Here is a 20,674-nt window from a genome sequence, read left to right as displayed (position 1 = left end):
AACCCGTTTCGGCGTGGGACAACCCCTTTAAGCCACATAGTGGCATGATTGGCCATATTTATATGTTGGCATCCTATTTAATAGTTAAAAATTGGAGAATGCAGCACCGAGGGGGAAGGATCTCTGCACATTGTTATCACCACATGCCACCATGGAGAAACTGACGGTGTTTCACGCTAACTGTATTACAAAATACCATGAAATGTGAAGCACCCGGCTCTCGAAATATTCAACGTGATTGCAGAGAGTGTTAGTTAAGGTAATGTTTGTTTGTAGGTTATTTTATTTTTATCTCTTCTTCTCGTGAAATTTTATATTAACACGACAAACAAAACGGAGAGAAAATTAGTGATGATTGTTCTTTATTTAATTAAAATTGTAATAAAAGTGTGGCTGTTAACTCAAGTATCTCGCAACAATTGTGTAAATGCAAACATACATATCACAATTATAATTATTTTTGTACTTTCTTATGAATGTGTCTATATTCTGGAGTTTGCATCCATAAAATAAATAAAAATGTTTAAAAGAAAAAAACTTACCATTTTTCAACTACAACATGATTTACTATGGAAAAAAAAACCAACTTCCTACAAAATTGGTATTGCCGTGTACATAACAACCTATACGAGAAAGTAATCATGCTACTTATTCTGTATGGTTCACAAAGTAAATATATATATTTCGGTGAGATTTGCAGATTTTGATCATCCTGCCGTAAAAAAATAAGTAAAAAAAAAAAAGATGTAAAAGTTGTATGCACCCCAGACTTGTACAAATGAAATGGTCAACTCATTCCGCCAAAAAAGCTCAACCCGCCGTCGGACGGCTCCATAGACGGCTTTATAAAGTAGTTACTGCTCTGAGAATTTGGGAGTGCAAAAAAGCGACAATGAAAAATTATTTAAAAAATAAAAAACTATAAACTTGTAATTATACTGACTCTTAGGCTGCCTGTCCAGGGGCGGGTTTTCATTGCGTTCCCCGCAGCGATAATCCGGCCGCGGGGAACGCAGGGAAAGCTCTCCATAGCATAGCTATGGAGAGCGCTTTCCCCTGTCCACAAGTGGAGAATCACTGCAATTCTCCGCTTGCGGCTGGCAAATCGCAGCATGCTGTGATTTGTCGCGATTCTCCGCGGTCAGCCTATCTGTCAGATAAGAAGAGAAACAATTCCAGGGAGCTTGGACTTCATGAAAATCTTCCATGCTTTATTTAAAATGTGCTCAATACATCATGACTATTAGGTGAGGTGAGCGTTGCTTATATGTGACTGTTGTATCTGTCAGATATGCTGACAGTGGAGATCCATCTGCCGGCTCCTACTTCCGGGTGGAGGTTCCCGTGGCAGAGATCGGCTGCAGGATACCGCCACGCCCGTGGACAGGCAGCCTTAGGCAGCCTCAGTGTGATCCGTGGTGATAAATCGCACGTGGATCATGCTTGAAATGCTTTCCATAGAATAACTATGGAAAGAGCAGCCCGATGTACACGAGCAGAAAATCCATCGCGATTATCCGCTTGCGACCAAAAATCGTGGCATGCTGAAATTTTCCGCGATGAACCTATCATAATGATAGGTTCATTGTGGGGACTTTAAATAATCTCCTGTGGCAGAAATCCACTCACGAGAATACGCCTAGCCCATGGACAGTCTGCCTTAGAATAAAGCTAACATGTTGTTTACATGCAGTAAAAGCAAAACCAGTACAACAATGACCGAATTACTCTTTTTCCTATTCACTCTCCACTGACAAATTATTAAGCCCTAATGTACTCCGCACAGCTTACATACGTCCCCATAGTATATAATGACAAACCACAAGCAAAACTATTACTAATATCCCTAGATGAATACACTAAAGCAATGATGGCGAACCTTTTAGAGCCCGAGTGCCCAAACTGCAACCTAAAACCCACTTATTTATCGCAAAGTGCCAACACGTCAGGGGGCGGGGCTTATCACGACGTATGATTGTACCCCCGTCGTTCTAAAAAGGACAGGGCCGCTTCAAAATAGACAGGGTGCAGATTTTGACTGCTTTTTGGATGCGGAAATACTGCAGAATGTCCTCAGGGGAAATTTCTGTGGAAAATTCTGCAGCATTTCCGCATCCAAAAAGTAGTCAGAATCTGCACCCTGTCTATTTTGAAACAGCCCTGCCCATGTCCACCACATGTAAACATACCCCACCACAGAGCAGCCCCAGCGGTAATAGTGACACCCCCCCCCCCCCAGCAGCCCCAGCGGTAATAGTGACCCCCACCCCACAGCGGCCCTTAGCGGTAATAGTGACCCCCCCAGAGTGATAATAGTGACCCCCCACCACACAGCAGCCTTAGCGGTAATAGTGACCCCCACCCCCAGCGGTAATAGTGACACCCCCCAGCACCCCCAGCGATAATAGTGACCCCCACGCTGCAGCAATAATAGTGACCCCCACATCACAGCAGCCCCAGCGGTGATAGTGACCCCCACCCCACAGCGGCTCCAGCGGTGATAGTGACCCCCACCCCACAGCGGCCCTAGCGGTAATAGTGTCCCCCACCCCACAGCGATAATAGTGACCCCCCCCCAGCAGCTCCCAATGCATTAGGGATACCCCCCAGCGGCCCCCAGTGCATTAGGGACACCCCCCAGCAGCCCCCCAGTGCATTAGAGACCCCCCCCAGCAGCCCCCCAGTGCATTAGGGACACCCCCCAGTGGCCCCCCAGTGCATTAGGGACACCCCCCCAGCGGCCCCTCAGTGCATTAGGGACACCCTCCCAGCGGCCCCCCAGTGCATTAGGGACACCCTCCCAGCGGCCCCCCAGTGCATTAGGGACACTCTCCCAGCGGCCCCCCAGTGCATTAGGGACACCCTCCCAGCGGCCCCCCAGTGCATTAGGGACACCCTCCCAGCGGCCTCCCAGTGCAGTAGGGACACCCTCCCAGCGGCCCCCCAGTGCATTAGGGACACCCTCCCAGCGGCCCCCCAGTGCATTAGGGACACCCTCCCAGCGGCCTCCCAGTGCAGTAGGGACACTCCCCCCCCCCCGTGGCCCCCCAATGCAGTAGTGACACCCCCCCCCAGTGGCCCCCAGTGCAGTAGTGACACCCCCCCCAGTGGCCCCCAGTGCAGTAGTGACACCCCACAGTGCCCCTCCCGAGACTCACATACTTACCTCCTCCCCCTCCTCCTGTAAGCTCAGCTCTTCTTCTGGTCAGGGATGGTCCCGGCATGCATATTAACTTTTTCTTCCCCACTTCTGCCTCAATAGGTAATTCCCAGCAACCTGATTGGTTGTTTGGTGAATCAGCCAACCCAAGCAACCAATCAGGTTTCTGGGAATTGCTGATTGCTGCAGAAGTGGGGAAGAAAGTGTTAATATGCTCCCGGCACACACTCTGACACACACGCTGCTGGACACCGCCCCCTCCCGGCGGAACCAAGTAGTAGGAGACGTCGGGGCAGGGGGGAGGGGGATTCCAGCTGCAGACTGAAGTCAGTGTGTGCCGGGATCAGCGCGGCTAGCAGTGCCGTTTGTGAATGCTGGCAGGGGGAGCCGCGGCCCCTGCTGGTATTCACAAGTGGTGAGCGGCTGATGGGGCGCATGCCAGCAGGGAGGGCTCTGCGTGCTGCCTCTGGCACGCGCCATAGGTTCGCCACCACTGCACTAAAGGGTGTCTCTTTGGGGAGGCTTTACTGTTCTGGCCCCCTCTGAGGCCCTGTAAATGGGAAATGGCATCCAAAAACATCTGTCCCTCTATCCTTCCGAGTCCTGCTGTGCATCCAAAGAGTAGTTTATTTCCACATATGGGGCATTTCTGTACTCGGGAGAAATCGGGTGGCAAATTTTGTGGTATTTTTTTCTCATTTTTGTCTTTTTGGGAAGCCAACTCTCCTGGCTACTTCAGGGGCTTGCAAATACAATTTAGCCTCAAAATGATTCCAGAATCGTTGGCAGTCAAAAAGCCAAATGTCGCTACTTTCCTTCAGAGTCCCCCACGTGCTAAAACTGCAGTTTACACTCACATATGGGGCAGTTCTACACTTGGGGGAAATTGGGAAACAAATTGTGGGGTGATTGTTCTCCTCTCGCCTAATGGAAAAGTTAAACATTAGAGATGACCGAGCACCAAAATGCTCGGGTGCTCCGTACTCAAGCCGAACTTTTTGTAATGCCCGAGAGCTCATTTTGAATAACGGACTCCATTAAAGTCAATGGAAGATTTGAGCATTTTTAAGGTGACCCATGCTCTGCGTAGGGGAGGGTGTGTGATTCACCTAAAAACATCAGAAAGTGATGAAAACACCACAGAAATGGATAGGGAACAGCAGGGGCAGCATGCATGGGTGCATCTGAGGCTCCCAGGTCGCACTATTAAGCCAAATTGTGGGCAAGTGCCTGGTGAACACCCCCCTAATAATTTAGTTGGGCCTGACCATAGGCAGCAAGGCACACATGCTGGCACATCATAGCTAAGCACCACACTAGGTGGAACGAAGGCCAATCACCACCTGCGGGTGACACCACTGCCTCTTCTCCTGTGTTACATGCTGGCATTGCTCTCCAGTCCACCCCAGGACGCAGGCACGAGCCTGCATCCACAGCGTATTGAAATGTTTCCCAGAGCAGCGTCCTGCTGTCCCCATCCCAGACAGGGTAAGGCGTGCCTCTTCGCCTACTCAGTAGGCCACAGCGTACTGAAATGTTTCCCAGCGCAGCATTCAGCTGTCCTCATGCCAAACGGTTGCTTGATAGCCACACCACCCTAATGTCTATTTATAAGTGCGTATTGGATGAGGAGGAACAGGAGACACACACTGCAGAGGGTTGGCAGGGCCTGCCAGTGACCCTCTTTGAAATTGTGAGCAATAGCCCAAAATGCTGATGCGAATTACTGATAAATTAACATATGATCATAATTCCAATCCCATGCCACCTCCATCACAAAATTTCATGAGCCACAAACATGGGCATAAAGGGGACTCAAATGCCAGTACTTCTACACATATCCACAATTCAGCAACCCTTTCTAAAATAAAAGATTTTTTTACCCAGAGTGCAGACGAACCCCTAAAAGGATTTGTTTACCAAGAGTACAGGTGAAACCCTAAAAGGATTTGTTTACCAAGAGTATAGGTGCACCCTTGAAAGATTTGATTACCAAGAGTGCAGGTAAAAACCTGAAAGATTTTATGAGAGACAGCTCGTACTTAATGGGATTCAGGTGGCGGTCCCCCAACAGGCAAGCTACCGCCTGTCCCAGCCCCTGCCTCTCCCCGAGGGGCTTGTTAACCAGTGCCTTAGGGAAAGACAGCATGAACTGTACGGAAATTAGTGGCCAAAGATGGACACCGTGCTGGGAGATGTTTCTGTATGCCGTTTGACCCTTTTAAAATTGTGCTTCATAGCTGACAAATCGCAGACAAATTAATGTATGATTGTATGTGCCATCCCATGCCAGCTGCATCACAGCCTTTAATTAGCCACAAACGCCAGCATAGGGGGGACTGAGAGGTCAGTACTACTTTATTTTTAATGAATAATTTTTTTTTTACCAAGATTGCAGGTGAGAACCTGAAAGATTTTTTGAGCAAGAGTGCAGGGTATTTGTTTACCAAGAGCGTAGGTGAACCCCTTAAAAATTTGTGTACCAAGAGTATAGGCGAAGCCCTGAAAGATTTGGTTAACCAGAGTGCAGGTGAACCCCTGAAATATTTTTTTAACACAGAGCTCATACTTGCTTAATTGGATCCAGGTGGTGGTCCACCAACAGGCCCGCTACCGCCTGTCCCAGCCCCTGCCTCTCCCCACATGTACTATGAAGAAATTAGAGTGGCTAAACCAGGACAATTTATTTTGTCTCAGTGTCAGTTAGCTGGACACTGCGCTGGGATACATTTGTGGACTCTGTGGGTGTATGAAGCTGGAACCAGCATGTTTGCTGAACTCTAGTGGTGAACCTCTTCAGAATTGGGGGCGAGAACCTGGAGGCGCCCCTCAGAAAAAATAGTTTTGACAGAACCTGGAGGCAGTGCTCTGAAAAAATAGTTTTTATAGAGCCTTTTGGCCTTCTGAAGAATTGGCTGTTCAGCGTGCTGACATGCTGGTTTAGGAGGAGGAGGAAGATCAGAGAAGGATAGACCAAGCTACTTCTACCCTTTTTTGGGGTGATAGAGGGTGCATGGTTCTCCAGTTCCAGCTTAAAGATACTTTATGTCAATCTGCTTTCCTCCGGTGGAGAAGAGAAGTCTAGGGAAATCCAGGCTTTGTTCATCTTAATAAGTGTAAGCCTGTCGGCACTGTCAGTTGGGTATGCTTATCCGTGATAATCCCAGCAGCACTAAACACCCTCTCTGATAACACGCTAGCGGCAGGGCAAGCCAGCATCTCCAAGGCGTACAGCGCAGGTTTGTGCCACGTGTCCAGCTTTGACACCCAATAGTTGTATGGAGCAGAGGGATCACGGAGGATGTTGGTACGGTCGGCTATGTACTCCCTCACCATCTTTTTACACTGTTCCCTCCTACTCAGCCTAGACTGGGGAGTGGTAACACAGTCTGGCTGGGTGCCATAAAACTGGCAAAGGCCTTGGAGAGTGTTCCCATGCCTGCGCTGGACATGCTGCCTGTTCCCCTTGTTTCCCCTGCTAGTTGACCCACTGAACTACGTCCTCTACCGCTAGCATTGTAAGATAAGAAGTTTAGTATCAGCAATCCACGGTGTGGGTAGCACGTGAGCAGACCCAGGGTCAGACTCTGTCCCAGCCTCCACCAGGTTAACCCAATGTGCCGTCAGGGAGATGTAGTGTCCCTGCCCGCCAGCACTAATCCATGTGTCGGTAGTTAAGTGGACCTTCCCAGTAACCGCATTGGTGAGGGCATGGTTGATATTCCGTGACACGTGCTGGTGTAGGGCAGGAACGACACAGCAGGAAAAATAGTGGCGACCGGGGACCAAGTAGCGAGGGACGGACGCCGCCATTGGGTTGCGGAAAGCCTCAGTCTCTACCAGCCTATATGGCAGCATCTCCAGCTCAGCAGTTTGGAGATATGCACGCTTAGCCATTGTGCATGTGGGCGGGTGGCTGCATATTTGCGCTTGCACTCTAATGTTTGTGTTATGGACAGCTAAATGCTGCACTGGGACACATTGGTGGAGGACCATGCGGGTGAAGGGGTGGGAGGGGAATTGCATCTCAGTGCCAGCATGTGACACAGGGGAAGAGGCAGTGATGTAACCAGCAGGCAGTGAATGGCCTTTGTTCCACCTCGTCAGGTGCTTAGCTATCACTTGCCTGTGCATGCTGGTGGTGGTCAGGCTGGTAGCGGTGGCTCCCATGCTGATCTTGTTGCAGCACAGGTTGCACACCACTGTTCGTCGGTTGTCCGCGCACTCTATAAAAAACCTCCAGACTTTCGAACACCCAGCCCTCTGCATGGGAGCTTGCAGCGAGGAGGTGCTGTGGGGAACAGTTGGGGGATAACTTGCTCTGGCCCTGCTTCTCCCTCTGGCCACCCCACTGCTTCTTCCAACCTGTTCTGGTGCTGCACTTGCCTCCCCCTCTGAAGCCCTGTCTTCAGTAGGCTTACCAACCCAGGTCTGGTCAGTCCCCTCATCATCCACCAGCTCTTCCTCTGAATCCTCAGTCTGCTCCTCCATCAGACTTACTGCCCTAACAACAACCTCACTGACAGACAACTGTGTCTCATCATCATCGTCAACAAATACCTCTTGAGACACTACTTGGAAGTCCCCACCTTTATCACCCTGAGACTGTGAAAGGTCCAAATTTTGGGCATTGGTCACGACAAACTCCTCAGGTGGCATGAACCGTTGTTTGCGACTCAGGAGAGGGACCTGAGAACAGTTCCTGTGAGTATGCCTGTTCTGAATCTCTCCTTTTCTTGGAGTGACCAGGCTGGGAGGAAGGAGGATCAGCGTGAGGATTCACAGGTCCAGTCCCTTGGCTACTGTGAGTGGACTGCGTGGAAGACAGGGTGGTGGATAAATTACTGGATGGATTATCCGCTATCCATGTTTTCACCTGATCGCACTGTTGTGGTTTTAAAAAGGGTATACCACACGGACCTGCAAACTGTAAGATGAAGCTAGGGAGCGTAGATACGCGGTGTTCTACTTCTCCCTCAGCAGCAGGCACTGTTTCACCCTGCCCAGGACTTCAGCCTCTGCCCACACCCTCATTCGGACGCCCACGTCCTCGACCCTTACCCCTAGTGTTAATCATGTTGCATAATGCACTGTGTCAAAATGCTACACAAACTGCGAGGTATTTTGCGTATGCTTTAAGCCAAAAATAGACAGTGTAAAATGAGTACAGTCTTGTTATATAGTGTAGATCGACAGGACACACACTGGGGCCTGTTCTGCAAATATTTTCAGCCAAAAACAAATAAAAAAAATGAAAAATGAGAGTTTTGTTAGTTCTTATATAGTCTGTGTACACCAGTAGCAGTATACTGTATAGAACTGGTAATAGTATGATCATGGGTGATACATATGCTGAGCTGCTGTATCTAAGCAGATCCTGTGTGGTAAGTCAGCTGAGCAGGATAAGGAGAAAAGGTCTGAAGTAAAGGAGTATGATTGAGAGGGAGGACCTTCTGAGACGGGGATCACCTTGAAAATTGTCTACATAGTGTTTGTCGGTTAGAGATGTGTGATATTTCACATAAGGAAAAAACAGTTTAACCCCTTCCCGCAACAGGGCGTAAAATTACAGGTCCCCCGTCTCGCACACGCTCGGCTCCTCCATCTCGCACACGCTCGGCTCCGCTCCTCCGTCTCGCACACGCTCGGCTCCGCTCCTCCGTCTCGCACACGCTCGGCTCCGCTCCTCCGCTTCACACACGCTCGGCTCCGCTCCTCCGTCTCACACGCGCTCGGCTCCGCTCCTCCGTCTCACACGCGCTCGGCTCCGCTCCTCCGTCTCACACGCGCTCGGCTCCGCTCCTCCGTCTCACACACACTCGGCTCCGCTCCTCCGTCTCACGCGCTCGGCTCCGCTCCTCCGTCTCGCACACGCTCGGCTCCGCTCCTCCGTCTCGCACACACGCGCTCGGCTCCGCTCCTCCGTCTCACACACACTCGGCTCTGCTTCATCCACTCTCTGAATACATCCTCACACAGCACAGTCCTGCATCCACTGAGCGGAGAGACCTGGTCATGTGACCCCTTGTCTCCTCCCACACACTGGTCACATGACGGTGACATCATCACAGGTCCTGTAAGCACAGAACAACCCCACGGCTCCTGTCCGGCTGCAGGTGGAGGTATGTGGGGTCACCAGCACTGGGGGGCAGATTTATGGAAGCCCATAGCAACCAATCACAGCGCAGCTCTCCTGAGGAGCAGGTAGTGCTATAAGCTGCACTGTGATTGGCTGGTTTTCTTGCACACAGGGTCACGCGGCTCGCAGGATTTCTGGGGTAAATTCCTCATTAAAGAGGTTTCCTGGGACATAAAATGAAGCCACATTGAATCGTTTCCTCTGCCAGCGTCTCACATGACCACTAAGGTTATGTAATCTGATAGAAGGGACCGCCCCCAGCAGGGTCACTGATCATATCAGGGCACTAAGCATGCAGACACTGCTGCCATTTTAACCCTTGCATAATGGCTATTATTGGTTCTTCAAGCGCCGCGGCTCAGCCAATCAATGCAGCACTCAATGAACTAATGCAATGGCTGTGATTCATTCTTCAAGCATTGCTCAGCAAATCAGTGCAGCACTTGAAGAACCAATCACAGCCATCGCTTAGTTGAGATGAGATTTATGAATCCCATAACCAGATTGTGATCCTGTGTTGCCGGCCAAGGACGGCAGGAACCGTGTCAGGGCTCTGGTGAGCAGTGGGAGGGACCTGGACCGAGCCTGCTAGGTAAGTAAAATAAAGACATCTCCAAAAATAAGCCCTGGCACCTCTTTTGGGGCAAAAATTAATATAAGACAGTGTCTTATTTTGGGGGAAACATGGTGTGTATATATATGTGAGTGTGTGTGTATATATATATATATATATATATATATATATATACACATATATGATGTTAGAAAGAATGTGGAGTTGCTATAGATTCAGTTATGATTCATTTTCTCACAATTCCCCTCATTTGTGATCACTTCATTAGTATCCTAATCAATATTGATGTGGGCCTGTCCCTAGGATTAGTAATTTCTTATCTAGGTCCTTTGCAATGGGTTTACCCCTAATGGTAGGGATGCCTATGACCCTTACTCATCTTGGAGAGTAGAGCAGTGTTGAAGTGTGACACAACCCTTATGATAGACCATCATGCAGTAACCCAAAAATGGCATGACCACTACCGTGTGATCTAGGATGCCAGATAACTGTCGTCCAAAGGGCAACGTTCTGCCCTGATTTTCTACCATGTTATGGTGCCTCTCACATTATACACATTTATTGGGTAACCTATTGCAATTTCAGAAGTAATAGCAGTCTATAGTGACATTTTCCTGCACAAATGAGATGGCCAAATGATGATCCCCAGTTCATTAACAATTAAGAACCAACCATGGATCACCGAGCCATGCTCCAACCATTATTGGGGCAGTTGTGCTCTGGTGTTTTCGTGACAACACAGGTGAACCAAGACTTTTATTAGACCATGGACTGTTCTTCTCCACAGTTATAGCGACCAAGTGTATAGAGGAGGACGCTATATGGGCATGAGTACAAAATTCAACAAATATTCAATTTTCTGCCTCATAAAATGATGCAAGTGCTTTATGATGCTTAACAAACTTATTGTCCCAGTTACGATATAGTGGGAATAACAGAAACATGGCTTGATGATAAGTGCGATTGGGCGGTGAAGTTACAGGGTTACAATCTCTTCAGAAGAGACTGTGGGGAACAGAAAGGCGGAGGAATGTGTCTGTATGTTAAATCCTACTTAATGCCGAGGCTATGAGAAGATATAGGGGCAGGAGATGAACACGTGGAATCTCTGTGGGTAGAAATAATGGGAGAAAAAATAGCAAAATCCAGATAGGGGTTTTCTATAGGCCACCAAAAGCAACAGAAGAAACCAAAATCTTATTATTAAGCAAATAGAAGAGGTGTCAAACCACAATGAAGTAATTATTATGGGGGATTTTAATTATCCGGATATAATATGGAAAGACGAAACCTGCGGATCTCACAAGGGTGATAAGTTATTGAGAACAACTAAGGATTACTACCTTACCCAACATGTGTGGGAGCCAACTAGAGGGAGGGCCACTCTGTACTTACTATTCACTAACAAACCAGACAGAATCACGTGGGTGCAGGTTTATGGACACTTGGGAAATAGTGTTTCAAAAACCAAAAGAAAAAAGAACCCCACACTCCTTCAGATCGGTATCCAGGTGTTCACACAGCAAAAATCCAATTCAGATCTTTTATTGTATCATAGAAAACAGTGCAACACGTTTCAATGCTCAAAAGGCGTCTTTATCAAGCAGAACATACAAGCAGAATACATGATTAACTTATATACAAATACGCTTACAAATGACTGCTCTCTTCACTGTGGGCGGAACAACTCGCTTCCTCCTTCCGGGATCACATGACTTGAAGGGATGTCAACCTCTGACTCGTCATGTGAATGACCACAGAAGCCCGGAGGTATCTAGAGTGCCGCTCTCAATTCAGTGACTTCATTGCATACATCTCCTGGTCTCTGATTGCCTGATTATCTGCGTCACATCGTAGTTCTACAAAGGACAACGTGGTTGCAACTCTTACAGTGGCTTTTCCCACATCTATAGGCCCCTATGTGGATGTCACCTGATTTTTTTGATTTCTTATTTTGACCCATTTTTTTAGGAGGGTGTGACGGAGCCAGAATATTTTTAACAGTCTTATTTTTCTGAAACACCAGTGACAGATTTTCTTTTAATTCTTTTTGCAGAATCGGTATATTTTGTCCTTACGGTATATTTTGGTTGCAGGGCGTAGACTTGTATAGCTATTTCGGTTTTAGAATCTAGATGGCATAACCAGACGAAGCACTGTGATAAGAAGCCATTGACGTCATAGCATGTACTTTTATTTAGACCCAGCTGAGCTAATGCTCTGTGAAGAACTGTTAGGGCTGGCCGGTGTGGACCCACTGTTCCAACTTACCAGCTAGACTGTAATCCTGGACTGGTGAGGTTAGCAGCTGATCCCGATGGATGGAGATGTTGGAGCATGATGCTGCCAGTCTATCGATCCACGAGTAGGAAAGGTACAAGGAATACCTAGTATAGGTAAAGACTGATGTCCTCTGACCGGCTACAGTAGATGGGGATCTCGCCCTAAACTGAAACAGAGTAAGGCCGCCTGCAGACGAGCTGGTCGGATCCGGCGGCGAGAATTCTCGCCGCAGGACCCGGCCCGAGCGCCTGCAGAGACGAGCGCGTACTCACCCACGCCCGGCGGCCCTGGCTCTTTCATATGCCGGCTGCCGGGCAGCCGACGCATGCGCAGATCGGAGCCGGTGGCCGGGTGAGTGACGTATCTGTGCGAGGCTCTGCGAGCCCCGCACAAAAATAGGACATGCCGCGGTTTGTTTGCCGCGCGACATTTCGCGCGGCCAAACCGCGGCCGTCTGCATAGGAGTGCGTATTGTAATGCACTCCTATGCAGGCTTTGAGCGGCGGAAATCCCATGTGCAGGCGGCCTTAGTGGAAACGCCCTGCCTAGAAGCAGGGTGATCGTTCTGACAAGAACGGCCCTGTGGTCTTCACCTGTGACCTGTTTGTTCCTGACAGAACACAGGAAAGGTGAACTGAAAACTAAACGCACACACAGAGAACAATAAACCTAAACAGAAGAGACTGACCACAGAGATAAATACAAAACAAGACAGGACAGCACTAGGGAACACGAACAGGACAAGTACAAGATGGAGAGCAAGAAAGCACTTGGAAATGGGACCAGACTGGATAGATGTAGCAAGATACACCAGCACTAAGGCAATGAGACTAAGTTCCCTGCTCAGCTAAATAGGAAGCTGATGGCTGATGCTTTGCAGCTGAACTGTCACACTGCAAAGATTAACACCTACAGTGCTGGAAAGAAATGTACAGTTCAGGTTACCGTGGAAACCGGACAACACCTACTTCTTCCGTAAATAACCGGAGGCAGGTAGGTTTGGGGCAAAGGCCTAACAGTACCTCCCCTTATGCCCTCTCCTGCTCCTGCGGGTCCTTCGAAAAAATCTCTGAACAAGGGGAGGAGCATTAACATTTTCCAAAGGCTCCCATGACCTCTCCTCTGGATCGTAACCCTTCCAATCTACCAATAAAAAGGAATTACAGATAGTCCTCTATGAACAGGTTCCATTCCAGGAGCCTGTTCACAAGTACATTTGTTCGTAGGTCCGAACAAATGGTTGTATGGAGGGAATCGCTGGTGGACTCAGCTCCATACAACCTCGGGTGCAGGCTGTTCTTACAGCCCTCACCCGGCGGCAGCAGTTCCGACAAGCCGCGTTGCTCATCGGGACTGTTACCACTTTAAATGCCCCTGTCAGAATAGACAGCGGTATTTAAAGCGTTAACAGTTACCATGAGTGGCTTCTTGGAACTTCTGCGGCCGGGTGTCCGCTGTAAGAAACAGCCGGCACACGACGTTCAGGGGTCCCGTAGAGTGTCCATTGCGGGATGCTGTGCGATTGCTAAGCGCCCTGCATAGGCAGCCCTAGGGCCTTTCAGAAGGCTTCCGGCTGCCTATCAACCACACAGAGTCCCATGATCTAACCGGACAGGTTTGATAGAAGCCTGTCCAGTCCCTGCCCAGTATGATGTAATGCCATAGCATGATATCATACTCTGCAGGACAGATTGTTCGTATCTTGCAAAGTTTGTAACTCGAACATTCACAAGTCGGGGACTATCGGTATTTCTAACATTTTTAATGTCCAGAATATCTTTGATCTCATTGGTAGTATCTGGGTTGATCTGGGTTGTTATCGGTATAGCAGTTCTGGAAAAGTTATTGAAAACCAGTGGTTTAAGCATTGAGACCTTAAATGAATTAGGGATACGCAGGGAGGGTGGAAGGCGTAATTTACAGCACACAGGGTTGACTCTACTCAACACCATGAATGGTCCCAAAAAATGCGGGGCAAGCTTATAGGAAGAAACCTTTAACCTGACATGCTTGAATAAAAACCAAACCTTGTTCCCTTGGGCAAGCAGAGGCAGAAGTCGGCCCTTCGATCCACAAACCTCTTAATTTGGGTGGTTGCTCTCTCCAGAGCCCTCTTAGGCTCTTGCCATGTTCTGGGAAACACCTCTGCAGATGAAGCCGCTGCTGGAAGCTTGGATGTGGTTGAAAAGGGCAGGGAATCCTGGGCTGCTGGCCATACACAATTGAAAAAGGGGACCTTTTTGTGCATTTTGCTAATATGCTGGTTGTAAGAAAACTCCACCCAGGAAAGCAGCCTGGCACAACGATAATTAGAGTCTGATTAGTACGCTCTACCTGACCATTGGATTGTGGGTGGTAAGCAGAGAAGACGTCCAATGAAATCCCCATGAGCTTACAAAGAGCCCTCCAAAACTTGGAAGTCAATTGCACCCCTCTATCGGAAACAATGCGTATCAGAAATCCACGTGACTGGGCTGTCAGCGCTGTGTGCCACCGAGGAGGAATCAAGTGGTGGGAGGAGTGCCATCACCCCGTGCAGGGAGGGACTCTGCCACTTGAAGTGGGGAAGAGGAATGTTGCAGCGCATTCCTTCTCGTATCAACGTCGCTTACCGGTAGCAACGCATCACTCTCCGTAACCACGCACTGCTACAGTTAGCCACTAGCCCATAGACTTAACATTGGGAGGTTTAAATTGCTCTAACAGGGAACTCGTACGAAAGTCTAATTTTAGGATTTTTTGGTGGTGGTAAGAATGGTACAAATCCATTGACACCAAAATCCGCCACCAGAGGTCTCGCAAAGGGGTCAAAGGGTGGTGCAGGAAAAAGCAACTAGGCTTATTTATATTAGATTTAATAAAAGTTAATTTGTAGTTATTTCAGTGATTGATGAGTACGCAGTCTGAGTTCTGTCTGCATTCCTCAGTTTGTCTGGATTCTGTTTATTCTGTCTGAGCTCTGCATCTGTCTGTATGTTTGTTTTCTATCAGTTCCCATTCCTGTCTATAGTTTGCCCTTGCTCTGTCCTGCATCTGTGTGCCCCTCTGTCTGCTGCCAGTTCCTGTGTTTGCTACTCCTTCAGGAATAGTCAGACTTGAGGTTCCAGTGCAGGGCCACCCTTATCAGGGCGATCACCTTGCTTATAGGTAGGGATCTGCCATTCCCTCTGCAGCCAAGGGTCAGTCTCCCCTTTCCTAGCAACAGTCCCTTTATTTGAGGAGTAGCTGGCAACCACACCAGGACTGTCTAGGTTTGGTTGGTTGGTCCAGTGGATCCACAATCCGTAGCAAAACCCAAAGTGAAGAAGACATGCATCTAGGAAAGTCAACTGATGCCACAGCCCAGGGCATATTGTGTAGTCTGCCACATTGAATAGCTGTCTGAATTATACAGATATTTATAATTGTGGATTTACCCGGAATGAAGCCTGTTTGCTCAGAATGAATGATGGAGAGAATAACTTGGTTTAGTCTAGTGGTTAGGACTTTAGTTAGGATCTTGTAGTCAACATTGACTAATGTGATTGGGTGTTTGGAGCTACAATCAGTGAGATCTTTACTAGGTTTTAATAGCACTATAATAGCAGCAGCATCAAAAGTTTGGAGGGAGTCCTTCAGAATGGCCTGTCGTAGTGTGTCGTGTAATAATGTGGAAGCAATAATGTAATAGTTTGCAGTACAGGTTGCTATGGATGTGGCAATACCAAATTTGTGTAGCTTTTTTTCCTTTTTATTTTATGAATAATTGAAGCCTTGGCCAAGGGCTACAGACATACTTGTGGTGTTAGCTTTACAATGACATCAAAAGCATGTTGATAGCCCTGATAGAATTGGAGCTACTGACATTTAACCCCTTGAGTGGCGGGTTTCCTACCACCCTGTCGTGCCCACCAGGGCAGGTTTTTTAAAATGGTCTAATCATTGAATTTCAACTAATTTTGCAGTTGCGTCTCAAGAGCCATAACTTTTTCATTTTTCCATTGACATGGCCATATAAGGGCTTGCTTTTTGCGGGACAAGTTGTGATTTTTTTAAACAGGGGGGAGGAAAAAAGAAATGGGGAAAAAAGAAAAAAAGGGGCCATGTCATTAAGGGGTTAAATAATGTATTAACTTCCTTCTCTGGGTCATTACGACGCATGGATACCACATGTGTGATTGTATTTTTGATTTTTTTACAAAGTAAAGGGAGACAAGTGTTTTTATAAAATTTTTTAATAATTTTTTTACCTTAATTTCTTTTTTTTGTCCCTTTAGGGGACTTCCACAGGGACCCATCAGAACCCCTGATCACATTACAGGGGTCCGATGGTGACAGCCCTTTACATGCTGCAGTGACAGCCCTTTACATGCTGCAGTCACATAGACTGCAGCATGTAAAGGGTTAACACAGCAGAGATCGGAGGTTTTCTCTGATCTCTGCTGTAAGAGCTGGTACCTAGCTGTCCTCTGACAGCCAAACACCAAGCTCTCCCTGCCACATGGACCATCGGCTTGCTTCTGACATACTGCTTACTATGCATATGCTGTCAGCCTATTAGACTCTAACAGAGGTGGGATCAGATAGGTTGAGATACCTGGCAGACATGGTGGCTTTTATCAGGCCTCCTGCTGCCATGGTAAGCCATTATCATGATCACATCACGTGGTACTGATGGGGAACATCTCTTACCCACTTACATGCTGCTTATAATTGTTATTGATTGCGGCTGCCCACGCTTGGTCATTAATGGGTTAAGATCTCCTCACACGCTTTCTGTTATAATGTCCAATAATTGTATTTTTACAGGGGCTTTTGTATGATTTTTACATTGTTTCGTCTTGTTTTGACTTAGGATCCTCGGCTGATTATCTTCTATATCAGATAATTTTACAGCTTGTCCCATCAAGAATGGATAGGAACCGGGACAAGATGGCGGAGAGTATATTCACCCTCACCCTAGAGATACTCTTCCAGCTTACAGGAGAGGTGAGAGATTCTGGGGATGATGTCACGTTCCATCATTCTTATCTCTGTCAGTCTCTGGTCACATCTACGGCAGAGGATTTACTGCTGATTAGGTCATAAATGCCAGAAAATAATAGAGCCGGCCGGGCAGTTTTGCTGGTAAAACAACAGATACCCAACAGATCTATTATAAGGCAATGGGGTTCTTGGGTGCTGCTGATGTCGGCCATATAATAGATGTGACACTCTTCCAATGTTGTTGTTCTGTATCAATGATAGAGTGAATCATAGAGTTGCAAGGGACCTCCAGGGTCTCCAGGATTCACTAAATTATCCCATAAGATGTCTGTCTATCCTCTGTTTGAAGACTTCCATGGAAGGAGAACTCACCACTTCCCATGGCAACCTGTTGCACTCATTGATCACCCTCACTGTCAAGAATTTTTTGCTAATATCTAACCTGTGTCTCCTTCCTTTCAGTTTCATCCTATTGCTTCTAGTCTTTCCTTCTGCAAATGAGAATTGGTCAGATCCAACTACACTGTGACAGGCCTTCAGATATATGTAGACAACTATTAAGTATCCTCTTAGCCTTCTTTCTTGCAAGCTAAACATTCCCAGATCCTTTAACCGTTCCTCATAGGACATGATTTGCAGACCGCTCACCATCTTCTTAACTCTTCTCTGAATTTGCTCCAATTTGTGTGTCTTTTTTTTTTTTTTTTTAAACATTAGATTTTTATTGGCATTTCCAAATATACAACATTTTAGATTGATATGCAGAAGTTTCGTTATTAATTGTAAACATTGCATATTACATCTTATGTAGGGAGGAAAGATAGGGAGGGGGAGGAGGGGGGGAAAGGATAGGGACATTGGAAAGGTTATAACTTTAATTTCAAAGGAATCAGAACATTTGCAATTGCATTTGAGCGGTAATGTCAAAGTTCTTTTTGTACTATTCTTTGCTTAAAAATTCCTGAAAACAGGGGGTTGCATTCAGAGAAAGCGATAGCATAGGCCATTGAAGCCTGTGTTGTCACATATCAGTACAGGCCACAACCCATGTGCGTAGTATACAACGCTAATCTCATCTCACCGGTGGGGAAGGCAGGGCGGAGGAAGGGGGCGGAGAACCGGAGAGGAGAGAGTCTGCGTTTAATTAGTCGAATCCTGTCGGCATTTTTGTTATTTGGAGCCATACTGCCCAATCTTTCCTAAATCGGGCCAGAGTGTTTTTTTGGAGAGCCATTGATTTCTCATAGATACAGTTTAGATTGACAGTTTCTTGTATTTCTTCAATAGAGCGGATATACTTAGATCTCCATTTCCTCGCTATTAATATACGTGCCGAATGGAGTATGTGAGATACAATTACCCTGTGGCTTCTGGGAATGTTTCCTATACCTATAAGAAGGAGGGCGTCTATGTCTTTTTTAAAGTGGGGTGCCCAGAACTGGACACAGTATTCCAGATGAGGTCTGACTGAGGAAGAGTAGAGGGGGATAATGACCTCACGTGATCTAGACTCTATGCTTCTATTAATACATCCCAGAATTGTGTTTGCCTTTTTGGCTGCTGCATCACACTGTTGATTCATGTTCAGTCTATGATCTATTAGTATACCCAAGTCTTTTTCACATGTGCTGCTGCTTAGCCCAATTCCTCCCATTCTGTATGTGCTTTTTTCATTTTTCCTGCCCAGATGTAGGACTTTACATTTCTCCTTGTTAAATACCATTCTGTTGAGGCGACAACATCTTTGAATCGCCAACAGATCTGGCAAATACCCACGATCCTCTGTAGGCCACCGGGATATTCCCCCCTCCCCCCCCCCATATTAGAGAAACATCTGCTACTTCTGAATAGATTGTAGCTAAATTGTTTTATTTTTGTTTGATGTTTTTGACATTTATGCCGAAATTAAGCAAAATGTCAAAGGTTAAAGGTTTAAACTGTTGTAATCTGCTCTTTAACAACATTCTTAGCAGGTCTGCACCGACACAACTCCCCTCCCTACACCCACCGATTTTCCCCTTTTCCCCCTACCCCAGGGACATAGAGGCAACACTTCAAGTACACACCCACATAATCAGAAATGGCTTTAAAATGCCTTAGTTGGAACGTCTGGGGTCTCGGCACCGCCCTTAAGCGAAGAGCGGTCTTTACCTATATTCGGCAAACTAACCCGCACATAATAAGTTTGCAAGAGACCCACCTAATTAAAGAAAAGGCCGACGCCCTTGCAAAACCGTGGGTGCAATGGGCTGCTCACTCCTTTCATACCTCCTCCTCTAGAGGCGTCTCCGTGCTCATCCATAGGTCAGTGCGTTGGAACCCTATCAATACTCGCAGGGACCCCGAAAGCAGGTTCATATTCATATTTGGCGAAATCGACTCCAAGCCCTATATTATCCTATCCATCTATAACCCACCACATAATAACCTCCACCTTTTACAATCCGCTATAACATACGCACATCAATACCCCTCGGCGGGGGTGATTTGCCTAGGTGACTTTCACATGGTAATGGACTCAGCCGTAGACAGATTCCACATATCCCCTAACATGACCCCCACCCAAAACTCTTCCCTTAAACAATTAATCGAAAGTGTCGGCTGGATCGATCTCTGGCGATTTAAACACCCTGACGTGCGAGAGTTCACCTGTCATTCCCCGGGACACAGTGCGCTGGCAAGGATTGACTATATATTTAGCTCAGCGGAATTAGCATTATACCTCTCCAACATCACGCACTGCCCACGTGGCATATCCGATCACAGCCCCATACTGCTAACGCTGAAATTCCCTCAACAAATTATAGTACCTACTTGGAGGCTCCATCCCTTTTGGTTGAAATTAATCGGACCAGACGACCAAATGCCTTTCCATATATCCCTGTTCCTAGAGGCTCACAACGAGAATACCCACCCCGCCCTGAAATGGGATACCCTGAAGGCCTACGTAAGGGGATTCCTTAGGTCCGCCATCTCATACATTAAAAAATCGACAGCCCAGGCCGACAGGGAGCTCGAAACCTAGACAATAGAGGCCGAAAAGATATACACATCCAACCCCATAGATGCCAATAAAACAGCCTGGCTCAGCTTACTTTGCCTTCATAAACATCAAATATATGCTAAAGCTAAACGCAAATTATTCTTTACCAAGCAACATTATTTTGAACTGGGAAATCAATCCAGTCACCTACTGGCCACCCTTATTAGGCGGGGAAACAAAACAAATACGGTCCTTAGGATCAAAAGCCAAGACGGAGTAGAGCTGACTGACGGCCCATCCATTACAAACTGTTTCAAAGATTTCTATAGTAATCTGTACAACTCTTCCTCTCAGAGCACAGTGGCGGATACCCTGAGCTACTTGGAGGACTTAAACTTCCCAACCTTATCCGTAGATCAGGTCGAACTTCTGGAAGCCCCTATCACGCTGGAGGAGATCCAGCAGGTAATTAGGGATATGGCCCCTAATAAGTCACCCGGTCCAGATGGCCTCCCAATAGAGACGTACCGGAAATACAGTGAACAATTAACCCCGCTACTATTGGAGACA

At 47.3% G+C, this 20,674-nt stretch overlaps 1 protein-coding gene across 1 annotated transcript in view; it reads left to right on the top strand.

Annotated features, from left to right (window-relative positions):
• The first annotated feature begins 16,994 nt into the window (after nucleotides 1-16,994).
• The window catches only part of LOC136624520 (zinc finger protein 271-like), a 46,511-nt gene continuing 42,831 nt past the window's right edge, over nucleotides 16,995-20,674 (top strand). Inside the window, exon 1 of the mRNA XM_066598504.1 lies at nucleotides 16,995-17,124. Within this exon, the coding sequence (XP_066454601.1) occupies nucleotides 17,047-17,124 (78 nt within the window). The 5' untranslated portion in view covers nucleotides 16,995-17,046. The remainder of the gene's footprint in view (nucleotides 17,125-20,674) is intronic.

The sequence above is a fragment of the Eleutherodactylus coqui genome, chromosome 4 (genome assembly GCF_035609145.1).
Source record: "Eleutherodactylus coqui strain aEleCoq1 chromosome 4, aEleCoq1.hap1, whole genome shotgun sequence".
In the NCBI taxonomy this organism is placed as follows: domain Eukaryota; kingdom Metazoa; phylum Chordata; class Amphibia; order Anura; family Eleutherodactylidae; genus Eleutherodactylus; species Eleutherodactylus coqui.
The sequence above is the reverse complement of the archived record's forward strand: the minus strand, read 5'-3'. Positions and strand labels throughout refer to the sequence as shown.